General features: G+C 49.9%; 1 protein-coding gene across 1 annotated transcript in view; it reads right to left on the bottom strand.

The window, feature by feature from the left end:
• The window catches only part of UVRAG (UV radiation resistance associated), a 195,639-nt gene extending 172,083 nt beyond the window's left edge, over positions 1-23,556 (bottom strand). Inside the window, exon 1 of the mRNA XM_068139323.1 lies at positions 23,313-23,556. Within this exon, the coding sequence (XP_067995424.1) occupies positions 23,313-23,393 (81 nt within the window). The 5' untranslated portion in view covers positions 23,394-23,556. The remainder of the gene's footprint in view (positions 1-23,312) is intronic.
• Positions 23,557-24,187: the final 631 nt, after the last annotated feature.

Below are 24,187 nucleotides of genomic sequence, written 5' to 3'. Positions count from 1 at the left end.
TGGCCTTGCCATGTCCATGTCTCTCCTGTGCTGAGGACTCCAGAGTTGCCCCAGCACTGCAGGTGGGGTCTTAGCAGGGGGGCAGAATCCTCTCTCTGCCCCTGCTGCCGACCAGCCCAGGACAAGGCTGGTAATGCTTGGTGCTGGCTCATCTCCAACTTTTCACTCACCAGCACCCCTAAGTCCTCCCCAGGGCTGCTCTCCAGCCCTTCATCCCCAGCCTGGATGGATAGTGGGGACTGCCCTGACCCAGGCACAGGACCATGCACTTGGCCGTGCTGAACCTCTCAAGTTTCACATGGGGCCACCTCTCCAGCTAACCCAGGTCAAAACATGAACTCACTTGGGATTTGAACCCAGGATCTCTCATATCCTAAGCAAGACTCACATCCTGGACCAACAAGCCAACAACAAAGCTATGCCCTTCTTTTTTTCTAACAATCCGCTGCCATCAATTAGAAAGAAATAATCACAGCAGAGATGGAGAGGGTGGAGGAAGGGAAGAAAAAGCAAGAAGTTAAGACAGAGAAGTGCACTGCTGCTAACAAAAGGTCTGAACTGTTCATGGGACCACAGGAGAACAGCAACTACCTACAGCAGCCTGAAGTATTCATGGAATTCCAGAATTATTTGCTCAAGGTCAAATAATGGGTAGCAAAACTAAGCATGGAGAGTTCTGACCCCTCTTCCATCTTAACCACTTTATTCTTCTCTTACAAGAATCTGATGACCCTGGGAAAAAAAAACAGTGATGTAAACATCTCCAAGCTGGATGAGAATGGAGCCAAACACCACGCTGCTGTCTTCACTACTGATCTATCACACTCAGCTAGTGCTCAGGCTCCCAAGAATGAGTTGTGAAGCTCAGGCCATTAATACAAGCAACAGCTAAGCCTATTCTTCATCACATGAAGCAGAAGAGATGATCTAATGTCTCACTGCTGGGAAAAAGAGGGAGGTCTGTCTTCTTTCTGTCCCACATCTGCCTCTTCCCACCCTGTCTCTCCCAGAAGCATGTTCTGCCCTCCTCAGCACAGTTTTTGCTCATAGAATCACAGAATGGCAGAGACCTCCAGCAATCTTCAAGTCCAACCCTGCTGCCAAAGCAGGATCACACAGGCATGCATCCAGATGGGTCTTGAAAGTCTCCTGAAAAGGAGACCCCACAACTTTCCTGGGCAGCCTGTTCCAATGTCTGATAACCCTTCTGTGAAGAATTTTTCTCTAGTATCCGACACAAGACTTCCTTGGAATGACTTGAGGCTGTTTCCTCATGAATTGTCACTTGTTGCATGTGAGAAAAGGGCAACCCCCACCTTACTACAACTTCCTTTCAGGGCAATGTAGAGAGAAATGACATCTCCCCTCAGCTTCCTTTTCTCTAGGCTGAACAATCTTATTTCCCTCAGCCCTGTTCTCCAGACCCTTCACCAGCTCTGTTCACAGTATCACCAAGGTTGGAAGAGACCTCAGGGATCATCGAGTCCAACCTGTCACCACAGACCTCATGACTAGACCATGGCACCAAGTGCCACCTCCAATCCCCTCTTGAACACCTCCAGGGATGGTGACTCCACCACCTTCTCTTAACATGCTCCAGCACCTCAATGCCCTTCTTGGAGTCACAGGGGTCCAAAACTGAACTCAGTATTTGACCTGCAGCCTCACCAGCACCAAGTGCAGGGTCCCCTGGTCCTGTTGGCCACACTAGTCCTGATGCAGGCCAGGGTGCTGGACACTTGATTGGCCACCTGGGCATACCACTGGCTCTTGTTCAACCAGATCCCCCAGGTCCTTTTCTGACAGGCAACTTTCCGGGGGGGCTGTAGCTGCCTCCTGCCTGGGGGTGTTGAAGGCCAGGTTGGATGAGGCCTTGAGCAGCTGAGTCTAGCTGAGAGGTGTCCCTGCCCATGGCAGAGAGGATGGAGTGGACGATTTCTGTGGTCCCTTCCAACCTAAGCCATTCTATGATTCTATAAGCTGAAGAGCGCCAGCTCCCTCAGCCTTTCCTTAGCAGGGAGATGTTCCACATCTTTCAGCATCTTGTAGCCCTGTGCTGGACTCTTTCAAGCAGTTCCCTAAAGTCCCTCTGAGGGGCCCAGAACTGGACACAATACTCCAGATGAAGCCTCACCAGGGCAGAAGAGAGGTGGAGGAGAACCTCTATCAACCTCCTCTATTTACAGGAGCACACTGCGATGGGTTGGGAACTGGCTGGAGGCCGAGCCCAGAGAGTGGTGGTGAACGGTGCCACACCCAGCTGGTGGCCAGTCACTCGTGGTGTGCCCCAAAGATCAGTGTTGGGCCCTGTGCTCTTTAACATCTTTATTGATGATCTGGATGAGGGCATTGAGTCCATCATCAGTAAATTTGCTGATGACACCAAGCTGGGGGCAGGAGTTGATCTGCTGGAGGGTAGAGAGGCTCTGCAGAGGGACCTGGACAGGCTGGACAGATGGGCAGAGTCCAAGGGCATGAGATTTAACACATCCAAGTGCCAGGTGCTGCACACTGGCCACAACAACCCCATGCAAAGCTACAGGCTGGGGTCAGAGTGGCTGGAGAGTGGCCAGGTAGAGAGGGACCTGGGGGTACTGGTTGATGGTAGGCTGAACATGAGCCTGCAGTGTGCCCAGGCAGCCAGGAGGGCCAATGGCATCCTGGCCTGCATCAGGAACAGTGTGGCCAGCAGGAGCAGGGAGGTCATTCTGCCCCTGTACTCTGCACTGGTTAGGCCACACCTTGAGTCCTGTGTCCAGTTCTGGGCCCCTCAGTTTAGGAAGGAGGTTGAGATGCTGGAAGGTGTCCAGAGAAGGGCAGCAAGGCTGGGAGGGGTTTAGAGCACAGCCCTGTGAGGAGAGGCTGAGGGAGCTGGGGGTGCTTAGCCAGGAGAGGAGGAGGCTCAGGGGTGACCTTGTTGTTCTTTACAACTACCTGAAGGGAGGTTGTAGGCAGGTGGGGGCTGGTCTCTTCTCCCAGGCAGCCATCACCAGAACAAGAGGACACAGTCTCAGGCTGCACCAGGGGAGGTTTAGGCTCGATGCTAGGAAGTTCTACCCAGAGAGAGTGATTGCCCATTGGAATGAGCTGCCTGGGGAGGTGGTGGAGTCACCATCACTGGAGGTGTTCAGCAGGAGACTTGACAGGGTGCTTGGTTGCATGGGTTAGTTGGTTGGGTGGTGTTGGATGATAGGTTGGACATGATGATGTTGAAGGTCTCTTCCAACCTGGTTTATTCTAAGTGACCTGCTAACCACTCTTCTAATACACCCCAGGACACCATTGGCCTTCTTGGCCACTAGGCCACATTGCTGGCTCAGGAACTGCTGCCCTCCTCCTAATTCTTTCAAAGGAGAATATTCCATAAATTCTTTTCGGGTCAGGATCAGCTCTGCCCTCTGTACAAGCTGGCACACGTTCTGGTTCCACCTGCCTTTCACATGAGGCTCCTCGCTCACTTTATGACCCACAGCCGCTCCAGAAGAATTTCAGCAAAATCCTTCCAATTATTTTGGCATTAAAGCAGGGTGCAAAGATTAGGCAGCAACTACACAAAGGTTACCACAGTGGCTTCAAACTTTAAAAGAACTGAGCTGGTCAACTATTTGGGTCTCTGAATATTTGTCATAATTCAGTCACAGAAGTGGGGAAAAAGGAGCTCTCTGTGTTTTGCAGTTGGTTTTGGGTGGTGTAGGTTTGCTTTTATTTCACTTTCCTCAAGGCAACATAGAATCATAGAGTGGTTTGGGCTGGAAGGGACCTCCAACAGTATCACAGTACAACTAAGGTTGGAAGAGACCTCCAGGATCATTAAGTCCAACCTGTCACCACAGACCCATGACTAGACCATGGCACCAAGTGCCACATCCAATCCCCTCTTGAACACCTCCAGGGATGGTGACTCCACCACCTCCCTGGGCAGCACATTCCGATGGCGAATGACTCTCTCCAGGAAGAACTTTCTCCTCACCTCGAGTCTAAACCTCCCCTGGCACAGCTTGAGACTGTGTCCTCTTGTTCTGGTGCTGGTTGCCTGGGAGAAGAGACCAACCCCTTTCCTGGCTACAACCACCTTTCAGGGAGTTGTAGAGGGCAATGAGGTCACCCCTGAGCCTCCTCTTCTCCAGGCTAAACAATCCCAGCTCCCTCAGCCTCTCCTCACAGGGCTGTGCTCAAGGCCTCTCCCCAGCCTTGTTGCCCTTCTCTGGACACATTCAAGTGTCTCAATGTCCTTCTTAAACTGAGGGGCCCAGAACTGGACGCAGGACTCAAGGTGTGGCCTAACCAATGCAGAGTACAGGGGCACAATGACTTCCCTGCTCCTATCAGCACCCCCAGGTCCCTCTCTGTTTGGCAGCTCTCCAGCCACTCTGACCCCAGCCTGTAGCTCTGCATGGGATTGCTGTAGCCAAAGTGCAGCACCTGGCACTTGGACTTGTTGAATGCCATCCCATTGGACTCTGCCCATCTGTCCAGTCGGTCGAGGTCCCTCTGCAGAGCCTTTCTACCCTCTAACTGACTAACATCTGCTCCTAACTTGGTGTTACCTGCAAACTTGCTGATGACTGACTCGACCCCCTCATCCAGATCATCAATGAAGATGTTGAAGAGGATGGGGCCCAGCACTGATCCCTGGGGGATGCCACCTAGTCTGGGATTATTTAGCCTGGAGAACAGAAGGCTGAGAGGAGGTCTTCTCACTCTCTGCAGCTACCTGAAAGGAGGTTATAGTGAGGTGGGGGTTGGTCTCTTCTCCTAAATAACAACTGATAGGAGAAAAAGAAATGTCCTCAAGTTGTGCCAGGGAAGGTTTAGACTGGATATGAGGAAAACCTCCTTCCCTGAAAGAAGCATTGGAACAGGCTGCCCAGGGAAGTGGTGGGGTCACCATCTCAAGCAACTTGTAGATGTGGTATTTTAACACATGGTCATGCTGGTGCTGGGCTGACAGTTGGTCTCAATCACAGTCTCAAGCTGCACCAGGGGAGGTTTAGGCTGGATGTTAGGAAGAAGTTCTTCCCAGAGAGATTGGCCATTGGAAAAGGCTGCCTGGGGAGGTGATGGAGTCACCATCACTGGAGGTGTTTAGGAGGAGACTTGATGGGGTGCTTGGAGCCATGGTTTAGTTGATTAGATGGTGTTGGATGATGGGTTGGACACTATGATCTCAAAGGTCTTTTCCAGCCTGGTTTATTCTATTCTATTCAGGTCTTTTCCAGCTGAAAGAGTTCAGTGATTTTATGATTCTAAGATACTGTGCATCAAACAAGCAGCTTGACTCTTGGGATCCCTGAGCTTTATACCGAATGTGACATCCATGGCATGGGATCCCTTGTTGGCCAGGTTAGGGTTCCATTTCTTACTTACTGCACCCCAAGGTGGCACATGAGATTTAGCAGTGCCCTTGGCCTGCACACCAAGTAGCTATAAACTTCAAGTGCTATGACTTCTAGAAGCAGCCGCTGTCTGAAAAATACATCATGAGCTTCCTAAAGTGCACTTACTCAGAAGAGACAGAGCTGAAAATTACAATCACTGAACAGAATTAGAATCATAGAATGGTCCAGGCCAGAAGGGACCTCCAAAAGTCATGCAATCCAACCCCCTCTGCAGTCAGATGGGAGATCCTCCACCAGATCAGGTTGCCCAGAGCCTCATCAAGTCTTACCTTGAGTATCTCCAGGGATGGGGCCTCAACCACCTCCCTGGGCAACCTGTTCCAGTGTTCCACCACCCTCATAGTGAACAGCTTCTTCTTGGAAATCCAATCTAAATCTGCAATTCTCTAGTTTGAAGCCATTGCCCCCTGTCCTAGCACTACAGGCCTTTGCAAACAGTCTCTTGCATCTTTCCAGGAGCCCACTTCAGGTACTGGCAGGCTGTTACTAGGTTTCCCCACAGACTCCTCTTCTCCAGGCTCAACACCCCCAGCTCCCTCAGCCTGGCCTCAGAGCAGAGCTGCTCCAACCCCTGAGCATTTTCCCGGCCCTCCTCTGGACCTGCTCCAGCAGCTCCAGGTCCTTCCTGTGCTGAGGGCTCCAGAGCTGCACACAGCACTCCAGGTGAGGTCTCCCCAAGGCAGAGCAAAGTGGCAGAATCACCTCTCTGGCTCTGCTGCCAGTGCTGCTTTGGATGCAGCCCAGGCTGCCCTTGGCCTTCTGTGCTGCAAGCTCACACTGCCTGCTCCTGTAAAGCTTCTTCCCCGCCCAGCACCCCCAAGTTCTTTTCCTCAGGGCTGTTTTCTATCACCTCCTCACCCACTCCGTATTGAGAGTGAGAATTTATCCTGCCCAGCTGCAGAACCCTGCACTTGCTCTTTTTGAACCTCATGAGGTTTACCTGGCCCCACCTCTCCAGCTTGACCAGGTTTAATTCTGTCCTAGCTCAAATCAGGGCAGCTGCCCAGGGTCGTGTCCAGGTGAGTTCTGTATTTCCCCAGAGAACGAGACCCTACTTTTCAGGCAGCCTGTTCCAGTGCTCTGCCATCCTTACAGGAAAGAAGTTCAGACACTATTGTGCTGTGTTGTTACTTAAAACCATAGCAAGGCCAAGGAAATCATAGAATCAATAAGGTTGGAAAAGACCTCAAAGATCATCAAGTCCAACCTGCCACCCAACACCTCAAGACTGCTAAACCATGGCTCCAAGTGCCACATCCAATCCCCTCTTGAACACCTCCAGGGATGGCGACTCCACCACCTCCCTGGGCAGCACATTCCAATGGCAAACAACTCTCTCAGTGAAGAACTTTCTCCTCACCTCCAGCCTAAACTTCCTCTGGCACAGCTTGAGACTGTGTACTCTTGTTCTCTCACAGGTTGCCTGGGAGAAGAGACCAACCCCCTCCTGGATACAACCTCCCTTCAGGTAGCTGTAGAGAGCAATGAGGTCTCCCCTGAGCCTCCTCTTCTCCAGGCTAAACCACCCCAGCTCCCTCAGCCTTGCCCTGCACTCCAGCTCCTCACACAGAAGATTTATTTAGAGTTTTTGTCATTAAACAGTCTTCCACAGTTCAGTTTTTGACAGCTCAGAGTCAAGAGAGCCACATGTGACTTCAGATCTACTTCAGAAGCAAAGCAGAAGCATTTGATGTGCAGTTTTGTAGGACACCCCACAAGGAATTTTTGGAATTCTATTTCAATGCCCTTTCAGCACACACTTGAGGACAGCAGGGCCCTCAAAGCTACACAATCATGAATTCAATGAATCTTTTCATAATTGCATCCCTTCATATCTCAATTTCCTCACCTCAAGTGGTTGGGTTCAGCAGCAGCTCACTAAGTCATTTCCCTTTCTAAAATGGAGCCCCTTTCTGGCAACAGCCTTCAAAGAGTTATGCCTGAGGCTAACAGCAGTTCAAAGATGTAGGGGTAGGAACCCAACTGCTTTACTTCCTGTGAAGATGCAGCACAAACACAAACCACTTTCTTCCCTCAATTTCCTAAAGATTGGATGCAAGGAATGAGAGACATTAGATGTGCTGTGATTTACCCACACTGAAGGACCACAAAGAAGGCAAAACTCCTTTCATCAAGATGGACTCAAAGTTTTCAGAGACACGCGACTGGGGATTTTACTTCCCAGATGCCCTTTCTTTACACTTATGGGCATCCAAAAGTCTTTGGAATTGTTCACCTCAGACAGAAAATACCTACAGAGCTTTCACTGTACAGGCTGGCTTAATGGGCCAAAACCAGCTGGATGAGGTTGTCGTAGTTTGGGCTGGGTGCCCTCTGCTACAGGGGTGTTTCCTGTGTCCAGAAGTCCAGCCCAGTGTGTGGACACAGGGAATTAGGTTATTTCCTACCATGATCCCTTGCACCACTATAAGTTTTACGGTGGGGTCTGGCACTTCCTCTTTCCTTCCTCCTCGCCACCCGGTAACTGGGGGAGAGATCTCCCGGCCATGGGCCTGGTTAGGCCCAAGGCCACAGGGGGATGGGCAGTCTCAGATCTGGCCAGCTGAGACTAGCCTAGCAGTGGGGGGGGAAGGAGGAGCCCTGGGGGTTTGGGTGCACCCTCAGGTGGGGATGGGATCTCTCTGGATCTGTTTTGGGGTTTCCTCTTGTCACTGTGTTTCTAGCTCTCTGCACGCACTCACTGTTCTATTTAAACTTTCCATCACTTTTGCAATCTGTTTGTCTGAGTCGTTATTTCTGCGCGTGGTGGGGAGGGGGTCTGCCCCAACCCATTACAAGGTTCAACAAGGTCAACTTCACCTACATCACAACTACTCTATGAAATGCTTTAGGATTAGGGAAGAGTGGTCAGAAAGCTGCCTGGCTAAAAGGACCTGGGGGTGTTGGTCCACAGGCACCTCAGAAAGAACCAGCACATGCCCAGGGGGCCAAGAAGGCCAACAGCATCCTGGCTTGGCTCAGCACTAGTGTGGCCAGCAAGATGAGAAAGGTGATTGTCCCCCTGTACTCTGCACCAGTGAAACCATACCTCAGATACTGGGTTCAGTCTCAGGCTCCTCGCTACAAGGACATAGAGGTGCTGAAGTATGTCCAAAGAAGGCCAACAGGTTTCTAATCATCCATACTCCACCAAAACTATTCCTACTTCTGTACCACACTCAGGCTTTCAACAACAAAAGTCAGCACATGGAAGATGTCCAAAAGGCATTGGGTCTCCCTGACTCACATAGGGAGAAAGTGGAAGAGAAAGAACATCTCTATATTTGACATGGCATCTGCAGAAGTATCTTCATTCCCCAGCTGCTTGAACACGAAGTATTCCTTCCCTGTGAGGGCAGCCTGAGACAGTTGGGGTTGTTCAGCCTGGAGAAGAAAAGGCTTCAGGGAGACCTTATTGTGGCTTTTCAGCGCTTTAAAGGAGGCCTATGAAAAAAGCTGGGGAGGGGCTTTTGCAAGGGCATGCAGTGATAGCACATGGGGTGATGGCTTTAAACTGAGAGAGGGGAGGTTCAGATTGAATGTACACAAGAAATTCTTTACTGTCAGGGTGGTGAAAGACAGGCACAGATTGCCCAGAGAAGCTGTGGATGCCCTCTTCCTAGAGGTGTTTAAGGCCAGGCTGGATGGGGGTTTGACCAACCTGATCTCATAGATGGTGACCCTGATCACGGCAGGGGAATTGGAACTAGATGATCTTGAAGGTCCCTTCCAACCCAAACCATTTTATGATTGTAAACCAACACTTTGTTAGCTCAACCCCCAGTTAGAGACTGCAACGAGTGAAGTCAGTGCTATATCTGACAAAATACGTCAGTCTCTGGCACAACCTGCTCCTTCAGTGGTAATGAAAATAGCAACAGTAGTATCAGAAAATAATTAAGATGCTCATTATGTAGTAACTGGGGAAAAAAAAAATCACACAAAAAAATGACACAGCTGTATATTGCTCTTAAAGTTAGCCAAGTCCTTTAATTTATCCTCTTTTGCACCCTCTCTTACCAGCTCACCCAGCAAACTTCCTCACTGAACTTAATTTACCCTGAGAAGCAACTCAGAGCTCAGGTTCTGCCTCAGAGCAATGAAGTAAACTGCTGGTAACTGCTCACCAGGAGCAAGAAATGTTCTCCTTCCAGCCATAGAGCTCAGAATCAATGAGACAACTAGAGGGCGAGAGGATGATACCCAGTGGCAGGACAAGGGGCAATGGGTACAAACTGGAACCCAGGAGGTTCCACCTGACCAAGAGGACAATTTTTTTCCTTTGAGGGTATCAGAGACCTGGAGCAGGATGCCCAGAGAGGTTGTGGAGTATTGACCTCTGGAGAGATTCCCAACTCAACTGGTCTTGAACCTGGACAACAAGGCCTAGAGGACCCTGCTTTAGCAGAGGGGTTGGGCTAGGTGATCTCCAGAAGTGGCCTTCCAACATCCATCATGCTGTGATTCTGTGTGACAAAACAAGAATCAAAACACAGAATGTACTTAAATGTAATGTTAGCAGGAAGGGCTCAAAAGCAAACTCACAAGCCCATGCAGAGATTTAAGCAAATGAAGTTCTGAGTATTGTTTCAACAGCTGTGTTTGGTTATGGTCACTACAACATCAAGAGCCACAGACCAAGCAAGCTGGCAAAAGCAGAAATCTGAGGAATAAAAACTGCCAGCAGATCCTAAATAAAATTGCTCTCAACTGGGGTTAAGAAAAATCTTACAAGCACTGACTGCTGGCCAGGCAAAACTCTTCTTGCTGGGTGTTTAAGGACACTAGATACAGCCACTCCACTTTTAACCAAAGACCTTTAAGAAGCAGCACTTACAAATATCAGCTTTCTTTGTTGATGTTTCCCCTTTGAGTTTGTCTAAATAAGTATTTATTCACTTGTAAGATGAAAGACGTGGCACAAGAATAACAGAATCACAGACAGGCAGGGGTTGGAAGAGACCTCTGGAGATTATCAAGTACAATCCCCCTGCCAAGGCAGCTTCACCTCATGAAGGCCACACAAGAACAGGTCCAGGTGGGTTCTGAATGTCTCCAGAAATGGGACACTCCACCACCTCTCTGGGCAGACCAGGACAGTGCTCTGACACCCTTAAAGCAGCTGCCCCTCATGTTTAGAATGAACTTCTTGCATTCAAGTTTGTGCCTATTACCCCTTGTCACGTCACTGGGCACCACTGAAAAAGCCTGGTCCCATCCTCCTGACAACCACCCACTCTTCAAGTATTGATAAGGAAATTATGAGATCTCCCTTTCTGTCTTCTATATCCCAGGCCAAAAAGCCCCAATTCTCTCAGTCTTTTGCCATACGAGAGATATTCCAGTAGCCTCAGCATCTTTGCAGTCCCTTTCTGTACCCTCTCCACTACGTCTCTGTCTTTGAACAGGGTTGCCCACAACAGGACACAGTATTTCAGATGTAGCCTCATCAGGGCAGAGCAGATGGAGGGCAGAACCTTCCTCAAGCTGCTTGCCAGACTCGACGCACCCCGGAACTATGCACGGGGCAGCAAAGAGACCATGAGGGTGCAAGTCCCACCTATCACAGTATCACAGTATCACTTAGGTTGGAAAGGACCTCGGGGATCATCGAGTCCAACCTATCAACACAGACCCCATGACTAGACCATGGCACCAAGTGCCACGTCCAATCTCCCCTTGAACGCCTCCAGGGTCGATGACTCAACCACCTCCCTGAGCAACCGGTTCCAATGCCGAATGACTCGCTCAGTGAAGAACTTCCTCCTCACCTCGAGTCTGAACCTCCTCTGGCGCAGCTTGAGACTGTGTCCCCTTGTTCTGGTGCTGGTTGCCTGGGAGAAGAGGCCAACCCCCTCCTGGCTACAACCACCCTTCAGGTAGTTGTAGAGGGCAATGAGGTCACCCCTGAGGTCACCCCGTTAATAACATACTGTAGGAGTTTATAGAAGTCCCTTAAGCCTCTTAACATCACCTTGGGCAAAAGGCCATTAATCCATATTAGCAATAGGAATGACCTGGGAGTACCAAATAAGCAATGAAAACCAAAATGATGCTCAGAAGGAAGGACCCAAACAGTAATCGAGGGACTTATGGAATCAAGCACGGATCAAATCAAAGCTGAGGTACTTCTGACCTTAAAGAAACACTTGATTTTATTTATGCATCAGGTTCTACAAGCAAACAGGACATGCTGATTAATGATCTGAAGCATACTAGTGATCATCATGCTGCTGGATGACAAGCCAAGGGCAAACCATGAAGCCTCTCTTCATAAATGAGGAATGAGTCTTTGGTTTCCAGACACCAAGACCATTCCTTCAATCAATTAAGAACACTTCCTAACCCTGCCCAAAATCATAGAATGGGTTGGGTTGGAAGAGACCTTAAAGATCATCTAGTTCCAACCTCCATGCCATGAGCAGGGACACCATCCACTAGACCAGGTGGTTAAGGCCTCATCCAACCTGGCCTTGAATAGTTCCATGGAGGAGGCATCCACAACCTCCCTAGGCAACCTGTTCCAATGTCTCACCACCCTCACTGTAAAGGATCTCTTCCTAATCCCTAGTCTAAATCTCCCCTCTTCCAGCTTCAATCCATTGCCCCTTGTCCTATCACTACAAGTCCTAGCAAAAAGTCCCTTCCTGACTTTCTTGTCGGCTCTCTTTAGGTACTGGAAGGCTGCTAAGGTTTCCCCAGAGCCTTCTCTTCTCCAGGCTGAAGAGCCCCAGCTCTTGCAGTCTGTCCGCATAGGGGAGGTGCTCCACCCCCCAGATCATCTTTGTGGCCTCCACTGGACCCACTGCACCAGTCCCATGTCCTTTTTGTGCTGTTGACACCAGAACTAGAGGAAGTGCTCCACGTGGGGTCTCACCAGAGCAGAGGGGCAAAATCCCCTCCCTGTCCTGCTGCTCTCACTGCTTTGGATGCAGCCTGCAGGGGAAGATTTGCCCTTGCTTGAGTTAGAAAAGGCCATGTTTAATCTGCCTTAGAAAAGAATGTAAGCCCCTTGTAACTGAGGACAAAGACTTGGCAGAATTTGATTGGAGGGGCTGAAAAGTTGTTTTGCTGTTTTAACCTGTTGTGTGTCTTAATTACACACATGCCAGTAGAAATCAGCCAGTGAAGATGTGATAGCTGTGCTTTCTAAAAGAGTATGCAACTTTGCTGTGTAACGTAACAAATGACTTCACCTGGTAACATCTTGGCCTGGAAGCTGTGCTTGTAGTGACTCTAGGGAGATCAAACACCAAAACCATGTTACAACTGGCCTACTAAATCAGGGATTGGGGGCTCAAGTCCCACCTCAGGTGAGAGACAGGTGGTTCTGGTTTTTTGAGGGGTTTGGAGCACAGCCCTATGATAAGAGGCTGAGAGCAGTTGGGGTTGCTTAGCCTGGAGAAGAGGAAGTTCAGGGGAGACCTTATTGCTCTCTACAACTACCTGAAGGGAGGTTGTAGACAGATGGGGGTTGGTCTCTTCTCCCAGGCACCCAGTGCCAGAACAAGAGGACACAGTCTCAAGCTGTGCCAGAGGACGTTTAGGCTGGATGCTAGGAAGTTCTTCATAGAAAGAGAGATTGGCCACTGGAATGTGCTGCCCAGGGAGGTGGTGGAGTCACCATCACTGGAGGTGTTTAGGAAGAGACTGGATGGGATGCTTGGTGCCATGGTTTAGTTGATTGGATAGTGTCGGATGATAGGTTGGACTCAATCTCAAAGGTCTCCTCCAACCTGGTTAATTCTATTCTATTCTACAAATGGTGACCCCAAGGTGCACCCTGAGCAACTACAGAGCATAACCAACAACAGGTACTTGGCTTCACCTGGCTCACCGAGATGCTGCTCGCCGAGGCCATTAAAAGGTCGCCTGGAAGTTGTTGGTCCCTATGGGACTCGCTAGAAGCTGTTTTCCACTGGGAGGAGTGGCCAGTGGCAGTCCCCAACTTAGCTTAAATATAGGCTGGATGTGAACAATTTTTAAACATTTAAAAAAAAAAAAAAAAAAAAAGAAAGCAAGCAAGCAAGCATATTGCTACAGCAGCCCAGCACATGGCTGCCTTCTGGGCTGCCTGTGACCACTGCTGGCCCACCTTCAGATGTTTATCAGCTGACACCCCCAAGTCCTTCTCCCGCAGACTACGCTCCAGCCATTTTCCACCTAGCCTGCATTTGTCCTTGGGATTGCCCCAACCTCAGTGTGGGACATTCCACTTGGCCTTGTTGAGCTTCATGATCTCCAGAGGCCCCTTCCAAACCACACCTCACCAGGACTCTGTGTAAGAGCAGCAGGTCCACACTCCCATAGTGCTGGTTTGCTGCAGCAGCACTTCCCTCTCTGCTTGGCATTTAAAGGCAAGGAGAAGTGAAAGCAATATTCAAATCTGACACTTTCCATCCGCTGCTCTGATTTCCCCTGGCATATTTAGTAGGAAAGAGGAAGTAAAATATTCAAAAGTCAGTCTTCTGGTTTTGTATTACTCAGTGGAATATAACAATATAAAAGTATTTTAAAAGATGCTCTTTTCACACTCTTCTAATTGGATAACTACTTCAGGTGCAGCCCTGAGCCCATGAAGCAGCTTTCTTCACTTCTATAGAATAGAATAGACCAGGTTAGAAAAGACCTTTGAGATTCATAGGAGTCCAACCTATCATCCAACACAATCAACTAAACCATGGCGCCAAGTGCCCCGTTCAGTCTCTTCCTAAACACCTCTGGTGATGGTGACTCCACCATCTCCCTGGGCAGCACATTCCAAATCTCTCTTTCATGAAGAATTTCTTCCTAACATCCAGCATGAACTTCCCCTGGTGCAGCTTGAGATTGTGTCCTCTTGTTCTGTTGCTAGTTGCCTGGGAGAAGAGACCAAGCCCCACCTTCAGGTAGTTGTAGAGAGCAATAAGGTCACCCCGAGCCTCCTCTTCTCCAGGCTAAACACCCCCAGCTCCCTCAGCCTCTCCTCATAGGGCTGTACTCCAGACCCCTCCCCAGCTTTGTTGCCCTTCTCTGGACATGTTCCTGCAACTCAACATCTTTCTTATACTGAGGGGCCCAGAACTGGACACAGGACTCAAGGTGTGGCCTAACCAGTGCAGAGTACAGGGAGAGAATGACCTCCCTGCTCCTGCTGGCCATGCTGTTCCTGATGCAGGCCAGAATGCCACTGGCCCTCCTGGCTGCCTGGGCACACTGTAGGCTCATGTTCAGCCTACCATCAACCAGCACTCCCAGGTCCCTCTCTGCCTGGCCACTCTCCAGCCACTCTGTCCCCAGCCTGTAGCACTGCATGGGGTTGCTGTGGCCAATGTGCAGAACCTGGCACTTGGATGTGTTCAATCTCATGCCCTTGGACTCTGCCCATCTGTCCAGCCTGTCCAGGTCCCTCTGCAGAGCCTCTCTACTCTCCAGCAGATCAACTCCTGCCCTCAGCTTGGTGTCGTCAGCAAATTTACTGATGATGGACTCAATGCCCTCATCCAGATCATCAATAAAGATGTTAAAGAGCATGGGGGAATAAAGAGCATTATTGGAAGCCAGAAATGCCTTCGATCTGGGAAAACTTCCCTTTATAATCCTGGGAAGTTCTTCCCAGAAGTACTTTCAAAAGACAAACCAAACCAAACCAAAAACACATCTTTTGCTTTAAAGTTCACTTCACTCAGGACTTTCATTCCTCTGCACCCTGGGTTCAACCAGGCTAGCAACACAAATTTCTGAAGCATTTCTGTTCAGCTCCTGCAGTGACTAAAATCCCCAAAGCTGCAGACTTATTAATTGTTTAGAATACATCATTTCTTGAGCTGTAGCTCAAGATGGAACACTTTCTTGCACAAGAAAATTCACAGGATGGATGAATCTCGAATTCCAGGTCATCAGTGAAATATTTATAGACCTTGCAATCAACTCCTCATTTCTTTGTACGAAGGATCACAGAGTAAGAGTGGAAACCTGGGAAAGGCATTTTTCAGTGTCCATACCAAAGACATTCAAAGGCTTTGAGTAATCTTTCAGTACCTCTGCTTAAAACACCTTCTGCACCTAGACACTTGCTCAAGGTCAGGCTGGATGGGGCTCTGAGGAACCTGATCTAGTTGAAAATGTCCCTGCTCCCTGCATTAGTTTATGCCCAAAGTAGATTGCAGGCAGGGGGGATTTTCCTTCTACCACTTTGGAACTTTGTTTGGCTAGAATAAGTTTTTCAGTTCCTGAATAAGATCTTCATCTTCAGTATTCAAAACACAGAATCACAGAAAATATGCTGTTGGAAGAGACTTCAAAGCTCATCCAGTCCAACCCTCAAACCAGCACTGAAGGGTTAACAGTAAAACAAGTCCCTAAGTGCCAGGTCCACAGGCTGCTTAAACACCTCCAAGGATGGCAACTCCACTGTCCCGGGCAGCTTGTTCCAATGTTTGAGAACCCTCTCTGTGAAGAAATATTTCCTAGCATCCAGCCTGAACACAGCTTGAAACCATTTCCTCTAGTCCTGTCACTTGACACCAAGGAGAAGTGGCTGCCTGCCCCTGGCTCCAACCTCCCTTCCAGTAGTTGTAGAGAGCAATGAGGTCTCCCCTCAGCCCCCTCTTCCCCAGACTGACAACCCCAGCTCCTTCAGATGCTCCTCACACGTCCTGTGCTCCAGGCCCTTCACCAGCATCATTGCCCTTCTCTGGACACAGTCCAGGGCCTTTCCCTCTCAAACAGGTTTAGGATGGGGATAAGCCACTGTCTAAGTGGTGGTGGGATGGGTGAAAAGATATTCTGACCATGTGACACTTACCCAACTGCTTGGAATGTCCCCATGCACTTCATATGACCAATATGAATCTAGTCTGACAAGCTTGTGTCAGTGCTGAGTATAAACAAAGGTGAGGCTGAAGACCAGTGCATAGAAACCTCACAGGGCTCATCATGGAACCACTTCAGGTCTCTTGTCCTTACCTCAAGCCTCTGTCCCACACTATGGGAACTCAAGTGCTCCCAGAGTTGAGCTCATATGGAAGCCACAGGATTTGTGCTTCTGAAGTTCTACTCTCAGGCTCCTAAAAGTCCACCAAACTTCAACTGGTTTTTAATGAATCTCAGTCTAAAAGCGAAGAGAGGCTACAGAGAACTAGTTGAAAACTTGGGAAGTTCCACAGACTTCTTTGTCCTGAACACCTACTTCTGATGTCTGTGGCTGAAAGCTTACTGCTGTTCCTTCCCACAGAAACTTTCACCATCTGGCAGAGGATGAAGCGAAAGAGAAAATATTGGGGCACCTGGACTTTGGTCCAACAGTATTCACAGCTGTGCACAGTGGCACAGTTTACCCCTTCCCTTCTTACCACCACGTTCATAGTTACCTGACAACGTCCAACTCCCTCCAAAGCAATATATCAAAGTGTTTGATTTTCACCTTGGAAACCCACTGTGGACATCACCACAGAAACATGGTTGATCAACACTGAACTGGAACTAAATTCTGTGATGCAAAAGACTCAACTCCATGTTGCAGCTCCTCCTGTCTGCCTTCGTATCCATAACATCTTTTTATTTTACCCCCCACTACCCAAGCAAGCTCCAGGGAACAGAATTGCTTACATCAAAGTATCAATGAGGGAGTTCAATAGTTGAACAACTTCCTGGGAATACAGCAGACCACGACAGAGCTGATTTGTGGTCTCATTACAGGACTGCCTAATGTACAGACTAAACACACATTGTTTACCCCCTGTGATTTGGAAGTAAGCCATAGATGGCCCTCTGAAGAGAGCTTCTTGCAACAAATCATCCGTCAGTCAAGCCAATAGGAATCAGCAACACAAGATCAAGCATTTTACATTACACCTGGCAAGGACTGGTGGCAGAGATGCAGCCAGGTGAAGAGCATTCTCCCTGCAGATGGTGCACAGTCAAAAACCAGTTGGGAATGAGTGTTGCAAATACTTTACTATCAGCCAAGTCTCAGCAGTGCTAAGTTGTTACACCTGCAACTTGGTACTCATCTACTATGAGCAAGCAGTGAGCACTTGCAGCCAAGAAAGCCAATCATATCCTGGGCTGCATCAAGAGAAGCATAGCCAGCAAGTCAAAGGAGGTGATTCTCCCCCTCTACTCCACTCTGGTGAGACCCCACCTTGAGCACTGTGTCCAGTTCTAGAGCCCCTATTACAGGATCTGGAGGTGCTGGAGCATGTCCAGAGAAGGGCCATGAGGATGAGCAGAGGGCTGGAGCTCCTCTCCTATGAGGACAGACTGAGAGAGCTGGGGTTGTTCAGTCTGGAGAAGACTCCAAGGAGACCCAATTGTGGCCTTCCACTATTTGAGGGGGGCCACAAGAAAGCTGGGGAGGGACTTTTTAGGGTGTCAGGTAGTGATGGAACTCGGGGGAATGGGAAAAAAATAGAAATGGGTAGATTCAGATTGGATGTTAGGAAGAAGTTCTTCCCCATGAGGCACTGGAACAGGTTGCCCAGGGAGGCAACCTGTTTAAGGCCAGGCTGGATGTGGCTCTTGGCGACCTAATGTAGTGTGAGGTGTCCCTGCCCATGGCAGGGGGATTGGAACTGGATGATCCTTGAGGTGTCTTCCAACCCTAACAATTCTATGATTCTACTATGCTGGAATCTATGCTGGGTTTTGTTCCCTTTTCTTCCGTCTCCATCTTTATCACAACACAGTAGGGAGGAACATTTTTGCCATTTTCTACAATAGTTCCAGACATTTTCATAGAATGTTTGGGATTGGAAGTGACCTTTAAACATCATTTAGACCAACCCCACTGCAGTAAGCAGGGACACGTTCAACTAGCTCAGGTGGCTCAGAGCCTCCTCCAACTTGACACACGCCCCAGGGATGGGGCATCTACCACCTCTCTGGGCACCTCCTCCTTCTATCTGGTCTGATTGCCTCTCTTTGAAACCATCACCCCTTGTCCTGTCACTACAGGCCCTGCTAAAATGTTCAACTTCCATCTTTCCTGTAAGCTGCCTCTAAGTACCGAAAGGCTGTTCTAAGGTCTTCCCAGAGCCTTCTCTTCTCCAGGCTGAAAACCGCAACTCTCTTTAGCCTGCTTTTACAGCAGAAGACTTCCAGCCCTCACATTGTTTTTGTGGCCTCCTCTGGAACCATTCCAACAGGTCACAGAATCACAGAAACACTCAGGTTGGAAAAGACCCTCAAGGATCACCAAGGCCAACCCAGAACCCTACTCTACAAGGCTCACCCCTAAGCCTGTTCCAAAGCCTGACCACTCTTGTAGTAATGAAATTTTTCCTCATATCCAACCTAAACCTCCCCTGGCACAACTTGAGACAATTTCCTCTCATTCAATGACTTGTTACTAGGGAGAAAAGGCCAGCACCCACCTCTCTCCACTTTCCTTTCTGCAGAACATGGGAAGGTCTCCCCTCAGCCTGCTTTTCACCAGACTAAACAACCCCAGTTCCCTCAGCTGCTCCTCACCAGACCTGTTTGCCAGACCTTTCACTAGCTTTCACAGACACATTCAGGTTGGAAAAGACCCTCAGGATCACCAAAGCCAACCCAGAACCCTACTCTACAAGGCTCACCCCTAAACCCTAGCCCCAAGCACCACATCCAAACCACCTTGAAACACATCCGGGCTTGGGGGCTCCACCACCTCCCTGCCCAGCACATTCCAGTGCCAGACCACTCCTGTGAAAATGTTTTTCCTATTGTCCAGTCTAAACCTACCCAGTCATAGCTTGAGGCCATTCCCTCTTGTTCTGTCACTAATTACCTGGGAGAAGAGACCAGCAGCAGCCTCTCCACAATGTCCTTTCAGGTAGTTGTAGACAGCAATGAGGTCTCCCCTCAGCCTCCTCTTTTACAAACTAACCATCCCCAGCTGCTTCAGTCACCCTTCAGATTTATTCTCCAAGCCCTTCCTCAGTTTTGTTGCCCTCTTCTGCACTCACTCCAGCACCTCCACACCTCTCTTCTAAAAACTGGGCACAATACTCAAGGAACAATTTCTTGCACAAGAAATTTTACAGAATGGATCTCATACTCCCCAGAGCTGAGTCCCAGGGGACAATCCCCTCCCTGCTCCTGCTGGACACAGCATTTCTAATGCCAGCCAGGAGGCCATTTGCTTTCCTGGCCCCAGGACACGCTGCTTGCTCATATTCAGTTGCCTGTCCATTAGCTCATATTCTGCTGCTTGTCCATTAGCACCCCCAGGTCCCTTTCCAGCCACACTGCTCCAAGCCTGTTGCATTGCTTGGGGTTGTTGTGACCCAAGTGCAGGACCTGGCATTTGGCCTTGTTAAAGCTCATCCCATTAATGTTGGCCATGGATCCAATCCATCCAAGTCCCTCCGTAGAGCCTCCCTACCCTTATGAAGAACAACACTTTCACCTAACATCTTTCTTGGCTGGGGGCCCCAGAGCTGGACCCAGTACTGCAGGTGGGGTCTCAGCAGAACAGAGGGGCAGAATCCCCTCCATCAATTTGCTGGCCACCAGTATTTCTGAGAGGTCTTCCTCTGCTCCACCAGTTTATGCATGCCCTGGTTCACCATCTCAACAAGTGGGATGCTTCAGTCTATGACCATGGATCCGATTCACTGCGTTCACCACTGACTGCTGGAAAATATTTTGGTTAAGAAAAAAAAAGAAGAAAATGTGGCTTCTTTTTCATCCTTATGCACTCCCTACAAACCATGCATCAGCAGAGTAGTTTGTACAAGAGCAGATGCAGCTCCAAGTCAAGCCTACAGATCTTTAAGCGCTGCCTCACAGCTCTTTTAAAAGCTCCCCTCTCACTAATGTAGCAACCGACAGTGAAAGCTCATCAATTTCAGCACGAGGGAAAAGTTGGAAGCACTGGAGGCCCTGCTTCTGGAGCCCATAAAGATGTGCTTTCCTGTCTCTAGACAACCACACACAACATCTGTTTTGGTCAGCAATTAGCAGAGCAACATTCAACAGATCATTTGACTGCAGCATGACTCGCTCTCCCCCTTAATACTGCTTTTTTTTTTTCCCTCCAGCCCCTTCCATCTAGCTTAGAAATCTGAAAGGTTTGGCTCCCCACACACACACCCCCCTCTCCTTCAGTTTTGAGCTGCTTAAAGTGACAGGACTGAGAAGCTGGAGCATTTAAGTAATGATGCCACTTGCATTAAGCAACTAGGAAGAGAAAATGCTGAAGAACCTCTGCTTTTATAGTGGAATTATTTCCCAACACAATTTCAGTTCTGTTCGGCTCACTTCCAGCAAAAGAAAACCATGGCCTGGCACAACTATTTAGGGATACAAATTGGCATTTTATACTTAATCAGATGCATTTCTTCACAGCCATGCCCTCCATTTCTCCCACTTAACAAGCAGAATATAACAACAGCAGGCACTTGCAGGGCAGATCATCTTGTCACCAACAAACAAGGTTAGTCGGACAGACACAAGCGATCCCACTGGTAAAAAGGTTTTGGACATGACTTTTCACTCCTGCAAACAGATCTAGTGGCAGATTTGTTTTCTAACCAATGTGAAGTTCAGGGGTACAATTAAATCTAGACTAGACCCAAACTACACCTTCAGCACTTCAGTTAAAAAGTCACTGCAGCTGCTAAAAAAACTCCCTTTAAGTTCACTATTGGGGAACTGGATCTTTAGAGAGATTTATAGCCATGACTCAGACCATCTTCTTCTCATCCTTGCAGTCAAAAAAAATATGCAGCACTGGGTGTTCCAGAGAAAACTGTCTACTAGAACAAATCCCTAAGCTGATTTCTGTGCTGGCAGGTAGCAAACAATTCCCTTGCCTGACGTAGCACTACGCTCACACCAGCCAGATTTTTGCATGACAGAAGTGCTGCAATAGGCTGGAATGACTTTTCCCTTCTTTTTCATCATCCTGCAGTAAAATACCCGCAGGGTGATTAGCCCCTACAAGGGATCTTGCAAGCCCGTAACAGACTTTGAAGCTCAGATAACACAGTGAAAGAGGATGATTTGTTATCAGCGTTGGATCATCTCGATTTGACTGCAAGCCCTGAGCCAGACGCCTCGGCGCAGGGTCCTCCTATTTGCAGGGCACACAGCAAAACAATACCTCGGACTCTGTCACGGCCTTAACACTTACAGTAACATTTCTCCAGCACCCCTACAAACATCCCACTAGCTTAAACTAAATATTTACTCGACTGGAACATCCTATAATTGATGAGTCAGTTTCTGCTGCTACAAACTCCTACAGAAATTTCTGCTCCTAGGAAAAGGGGAAAAAAAAGCCTGTGTTTTGGTCTCACTCGCACAGACGAAATCCAACCACTAAGAACTAAAGCTCCTCCCTGCAGCGTTTATTTGCTTGGTTCTTGCACAAGCCTGAGAAAGAATAAACCCAAAAGTTCAGCAGGCAGAAGGCCACTCTTGATTTCCTGAAGGATCCACTGCTCCCTGTGTAGTTCATCCCAAGCAGTGCTCATGTTTATTACGTTCACTATCACAGAGCAGGCCCACATTTAGAACAAGTATTTGCACAGCTCCAGCCGCCGAGGGCCATCTCCACTCCCTCCCTTTGCCCAGAAGTGGATGCCTGGTAAGCCACGTTTATCTGAGGAGCAGTTAGGTCTTCATTTCAACTTGGCACCTATTGATTTTTCCTCTAGTAACTCTTCCTTTTCACGACTGGTAACATGCAGCTCAAGTCCACTCAATAACATCGACCGCACCAAGGCAGCAAACCCAAACTCTGAGCCCAGACTCACATCTTGAAGTACTTCTACAGCAAGGGATGTCTTTGCTAGGGAATTATATCCCCCCCCTCCCACCACCACCACTATTGTTGAAGCTCCTGAGCAATTAAAGTCACTGCCTGCATGAGGCGAAAGGGCACTGACTGAGTTCGATAGGGATTGCTAAACCCTCACGCAAAGCCTCGACTTCCTCACCTAACCTTGCTCCTAACGCTCTCCAAAATTAAAACAACGGGACGGTTGCCCAGTAAACCAAAAGCCAACTATCAGCAAACAGGAAAAAACACAGAGTTAGCTGAAGGAAGGATGTGATGGGGATGGAACATTTCACCACTTTTCAGAACAGGCTCCGATTTAACTGCGCTCACACCCCTCCCCCCCGCCCCATCCCAGCAGGGGAGGAGAGGGCACCCCCAACTGCTCCCACCTCACCCAAGCTTACGGCAAATTTATCTGGGTGGTATCGATACATACTGCAACTCCCAGCTTTTGTTTGCACCCAGCATCTCTACAGGCATAGAAGCAGCCTCTCAGGAAGAGGAAACCCATCCCTTCACCCCTTGACTCTCCTGTGCTGCCGGAAGAGGCACACAGACCCCTGCCCCATGTAAAGGGGACCTCACTCTCTCATCTTCCCACCAGACTAAGAGGAAGGGGCTCAACTCCCCTTGCCTCATGGACCCGCATTCCAACAGTGCAGGGACCTGCCTCAGACAGCCCCATGCCTTGAGGGACCACTCCCCTTACAGCTTAGGGAGCATCTCTCTACCTCCTCACCTCAGGGGGCACACACGCTCCACCCCAAGGAGTACTTTCTTTTCCTCTCAGGAGACACCATATCTCAGGCAGCAGCCTCCCTGGGACACCTCACACCTCAGTGCACTCACAACCCCCAAGAAACAACCTTTCACCTCTCAGGCCACACCTCATCTCAGAGAAACCCCTTCTCCACCTCAGGGAACACCTCCGCCCAAGGAAGCATCCCCCTTCATGCAGAGCATCCAACACCTTCAGGGAGCACCTCCTCCATACCTCAGGAGCACCTCTTCTTCATCTCAGAGCATCCTACACAACAGGGAGCAAACCTCTATACCTCAGGGCACCTTCCAACCCCAAGAGTACCCCCTATAGAGACCAGCGCACCCCACATGTCAGCCCAGGGACGCCACCGTCACCCTTTTCCCCCCGGGGCCCATCGTACCTGCTGCGAGGGCAGCTCTACATGCAAGGCCCGGGTGGCGGAGCCCGGGGGTAAGGCGGCGGGGCCGGCGACCGAACTCATCCTCACGGCAAGGCAACGGCCGGGGAACGGCTGCAACGGCCGGGGAACGGCTACAGCGCCCGAGCATGAGCACTGCGGGCCGCTCGCCCCGCGCCGCCACCGCTGCCGCCGGGCACCGAGGGGTTAATGGCGGCAGTAGCACCGGCCCAGACCGCTGGCTACGGAGCCATATTACCGCAGTGCTGGGGGGCGGGCGGCAGGGGGCGTTCGGCCCGCTCATTGGCCAGTGTTCCACGGAGGCAGAACACCAAGCGCACTATTGAGAAGCTACTGGCTAAGCAGAACGTCAATCAAACTCGCTGTCAAACCGTTGGCACAGCAGCCAGCGTCCATTGGAGCGCCGACTTCCGGAAGGCGGGACGACGCCCGAAGGAGCGGCTGACGATTGGAGAAAAGCGGGTTTGATTGAAGTCGCCGTGTTCCGTCACGTGTGCGGGGGGGGGGGGGGGGGGGGGCTGTCTTGATCACGTGGTGGGACGAAAATATTTTGCTGGGCGGGGGTGGGGGCGCTGTCGCCATGGCAACGGCAGCGGCCTGGCAACGGCGAGCGACCCGCGCCCTGCGGAGGGGCGCCCGGGACTGCGGTCCCGCCAGGCTGCAGCCCCTCAGCTGCAGCCTCACGGAAGGGCGGTCGTGCCAGCCCGCCCTGCCCGTCAGCCGGTATGCCCCACGTCAGGTCCACCTGCCTTGCATCTCACCGGCCTGTTTCACATCACGGCCGACTGCCTCACATCTCGCCGAGCTGCCCCACTTCACATACCCCTACCCAACGACGCACCAACCTTGTCAGCACT

The sequence above is a fragment of the Melanerpes formicivorus genome, unplaced genomic scaffold, assembly GCF_026170545.1.
Source record: "Melanerpes formicivorus ecotype bairdi unplaced genomic scaffold, bMelFor1.0.p_v2 SCAF_1, whole genome shotgun sequence".
NCBI lineage: Eukaryota > Metazoa > Chordata > Aves > Piciformes > Picidae > Melanerpes > Melanerpes formicivorus.
This window is presented reverse-complemented; position numbering and strand designations above follow the sequence as displayed.